The 4,007-nt window shown below is 53.4% G+C and overlaps 1 protein-coding gene across 1 annotated transcript in view; it reads right to left on the reverse strand.

The window, feature by feature from the left end:
- Positions 1-2,608: 2,608 nt before the first annotated feature.
- The window catches only part of SMARCE1 (SWI/SNF related, matrix associated, actin dependent regulator of chromatin, subfamily e, member 1), a 13,663-nt gene continuing 12,264 nt past the window's right edge, over positions 2,609-4,007 (reverse strand). The window contains exons 9-10 of the mRNA XM_010136956.1: positions 3,598-3,808; positions 2,609-2,820 (exon numbers count right to left, since the gene is read on the reverse strand). Coding sequence (XP_010135258.1) covers positions 2,609-2,820; positions 3,598-3,808 — 423 coding nt within the window. The remainder of the gene's footprint in view (positions 2,821-3,597; positions 3,809-4,007) is intronic.

Below are 4,007 nucleotides of genomic sequence, written 5' to 3' on the forward strand. Positions count from 1 at the left end.
AAACCTGCAAGGGCAATTTTCTTTAACTCAGGCTTCGTAATAACTTTTACTAAGTGTGTTTTTGTGGTGAGATAAAAGCATATTTTCGAGAACTACTCACTGCAGGAGAGACCGTTTGCCTCCTGGATTGTACCTGCAGAAGAAACCAAACAGCGGTGCCGTGGTGATGTCAGAGGTCACAAAGCATGAGTCAGTCTCTCAAAAACAGCCTGTTTTTTCGTGAAAGGAAAAGCAAACCAAAGAAAACACCCCCCTCGCCATGAAGCGATGTTTTGGATTTGCCCCCTCACTTCCTCGTCAGCGCCCACGGGTGTGATGGGCTCGCCAGCGCTCAGGCACCCCGTGGGAAGTGGCTCAGTCCCCACAAGGGGACCCCAGCCTCTGTCTCCAGCAGACCCACGACACCCCCGCGCAGCACCTGCACCCCCGTCTCCCCCAGGGACACTCACCATGGCGGGGGGACGGAGGAGCCCCAGGGTTCAGCACCCACTTGCCCAACAAAGCTCGCGAGGCACCGAGGAAGCAGAAAGGCAACTCCAGCGAGCCCAGCAGCAACGGCACCACAAACCACTGGGCATTATCTGCTCCATCTGTCTGTGGGAGGGTTTCGGGTCCTGCTGAGGACCTCTGGGTGGGTGTGCTGGTTCCTGAGGAGCTCCAGTAGCCTGTCAGCTGGAGGGGCCAGCAGCAGGGCTGGGGCAGGAGCACGGCAAAGAGCTGGGTTCTGGTAAGGCCGGTCCCTCGAGGAGGTCCCTCTCCTGCAGCTGATCCCTGATGCTCATGTCCCTGGTGGGCACCTCTGCCAGGCACCGCTGGGGCTCGTCAGCATTCAAACACGACCCACTGGGCATTTCCCCGGGAGGTTTTCATATGCTCGAAGTTACTTTACCCTTGAAGACAGCTACTCACTCGGGTACACGCCCCACCCCCCTCTGCCAGTAATTTACACACACCTTGAGGACGTGCAGCAGATGAAAAGCACCACCGGCCCTCAGAACCCAAGGCTGCGGCACAAGCGTTTGCAGCTCCTGAGCTGAAGAGCCACCTTCTCCCCACCCCAGCCCATCCCAGCCCGTGTGCTCCCGCCCTGCTGCAGGCGGCCGGTTAAGAACTCAAAGCGCCACGCTGGCAGCCTCATCTTTGCAGAAAATGATTTTTAGAAGGGCTCATTCCCCGACCCAGGTGAATCTCCCGTGTGCCCGGCGAGAGGCTTTAGCACAAGCACTGACTCAGCTCCTTCAGGGGTGGATGGGTTGGGTTATACGACCTGCTCTTTTCTGTTCGAAAATCCAGAAGTGTTAAAGTACTGCCCAGAGCTGCCTTATGCCATGAAACGAGTACATGGCGTCTGCTGAACGGGTTTGGTTTTGATCCAGAGACTCCCCAGGCAGAAGCACACGCGTACCTGAATTTTCACACCAATGCTGGCATTACCTTACCAGACCAGAACCCTGGAAGCTTAAAAAACCCAAACATGTTGGATTTTATTACTTTTAGGCCACTTAAAGACCAAAAGGCTTTAAACCCCATTACCATCGGATACCAGCCCGTCCGTCAAACCTCACTAGTGAGCTGAAGCACACGCACCGCGTTCTCCCGGAGCTGTGCTCACGAATAGCTCATACACGTTGCTGCAGTTCCGGGTACTTTTTTCTTCAGCTGGGTGGCTGCTTACACGGGGCAGAACACAGCATTTTCAGTCCACTCACAGACTTCCCGGGGGCTGTGAAAGCTCATGGCAAGTGAAACTGGTTTTTACTGTTTGTGCCGCATCAGAGCCCGCCTGCTCAGAGAATGCGGCCCTGCCTAGTGCTCTCCTGCCCTGTCACTCTGCCCCGCCTCTGGCTGAGGTCACACCAGAGCAAATCAAGGGGTTAAATGGTTAAGAAAAGCAAAGATTGTTGTTGAAAAAAAATCTGGTGTGGCAGAGATACAAGATTTACTTCAAGACTACCCTGTTCTTTGGGAACAGATCTCCTGAAATGCAGAGCATGAGCAGGTTTCCATCACTGCAGCCAGCTGCTCTATGACACACCACAAAGATGACACCAGAAGACCCCCAAGACTGAATCCTGGAGCCTCATTCAGGAGCACAGCTCAAGCACCACGTGCCTCCTGCGAAAGCAAAGACCTGCAGCTGCGGCAGGCACTGAGGGGGCGGTGGTACCATGTGCTGGGGGGGGTTTAGTCTCTGCGGGGTGACAGCCAGTACTGGCAGCACGGCTTTGCTCAACGGCGTAAAGTTCTGGATGCTCTTAACCACATCCACCAGGCTGCAGCACTGGTGTCTGGCTGCACATGCAATGCTGCCTGAACCAGGCGTGCCGGGGCAGAGCCAGTCTGCCGGTACAGCCAGGGCAGGGGGGTTACAGCAGAGTGGGGACACCCACCTGCACAGCACTGCAGCCACCCACGGACAAGGGCCTTCCAGAAAACCACGCTGTCACGGCGGTCCTGGGACCAAGGAGGGGGAGCCAGCCTGGTTCTAACACACAACCCCAAAGCAGTGGTGTCTTGAGACAGGCAAGGAAGGTACAAGAGCCGCGCAGCACATTTTTAAATCAAAACTGTACTTCATTAAAAAGAGACACACAAAATGAGTCAGTATTTATTCTTTCTTCTCGCTCTCCTCAGCTATAGGGTCTGCAGGAGGCTCTTCAACGGTTGCGCTGTTGCTCTCTGAACCAGTGTTGCTGTCACTGGTTGCCTCCTCTGCAGTGCTATCGACCCCTTCTTGGCCACTCTCCTTGTCATCCGGAGTAGATGTTCCTTCTTCACCGTTCTGCTGGTTTTCTGTGCTCTCTTCTGCATGAGGCTCTTCTGTAACGAGATATTTCTCAGTGTCATTTACAGGCCAGCACATTTAAGTTGTAGAAGAAACAGAATTCGGGAAGAAACAGAATCCGAGCAGTTCACAGCAGTTCTTTCTGTCACAGAACATGCAGTAACAGGCACAGCTCTGAAAGACCTCGCGGTGCTTAAGGACACGCAAGGTCCGGACACAGTGTCCCGAAAGTCACCTGCAGCTGCCTGACCTCAGAGCCCAGCCACAAGCAACGTGCAGCCTTAAACCAGACGCACTAGAGCGCAGATGGTCCCTTTCCCTTGCGCTCACGTTGTTATGGCAACGACTCACTGAGGTACCAGCCACCGACACTCTTCAGCACAAGAATATTTTCTACTGCTCTTGTACTGAACACTGAAATAGTGCCTGCAAATCAGCTTGTCAGAGCAGCGCAGGAAGAAGAGCTGTTCTGCCACCCTTGCTCGATGCTGACACCGGGACAAGGATGCATGCACCTGCTTCTCCCTACCCCGTGTCTAAAAGGAGAGTTCGGTTTAGAAAGTTTTAGGTTTTTTTCCCTTGGGTACTTTCCACAGGGCTGTGTGGTATCTCACCCCCTCCCCTTTTAAAAGGGAGAAACTGAGTGAGGAGAACGCAAACGCCTGCATTCACCAAGATGAAGTTAACGGTTCTGAACATTGTTCTGCTGAAGCCTCCCCCCTGCCCCAACAGCGAGAGCACAGGGTACTGCTGGCTGAGCGGAGCCTCTGCGAGACAGGGCAGCGCTGGCCCTCCCAGGACGCTGCAGGTACCTGTCTCCATTGGAGCACTCTCCTCCTCTTTCTTCTCCTCTGTCTTCTCGGTTGCCGGCTCCTCCTCAGCCGCCATGGTATTCTGGCTGCGTTCGGCTTGCTCGGCTGCTTCCTTCTCCCTTTCCTCCTGCCTCTTGCGAGCCTGCTCCTCAGCTTGAGCAATTTCAGCTGCAATTTTTTCCATATCCACTTCCACCTTCAAACTGCATAACTAGCAATTAAAAAAAAAACAAAACAAGAAAGCTCTAAAGCTCTTTTGCTACCTCAGTCACAATGAAAAAATCACCAGTAAAACCCAGTTACGAGTTCCGTATTTCCACACGCAGCATTATTCTTTTGATTTGGCAAAGCTTCTAGTAAAAGCTTCATTAACTTAGGTGGGAGATTGAAGCATATTAACTAAAAAAAAA

This window comes from Buceros rhinoceros, unplaced genomic scaffold (assembly GCF_000710305.1).
Source record: "Buceros rhinoceros silvestris isolate BGI_N320 unplaced genomic scaffold, ASM71030v1 scaffold34995, whole genome shotgun sequence".
In the NCBI taxonomy this organism is placed as follows: domain Eukaryota; kingdom Metazoa; phylum Chordata; class Aves; order Bucerotiformes; family Bucerotidae; genus Buceros; species Buceros rhinoceros.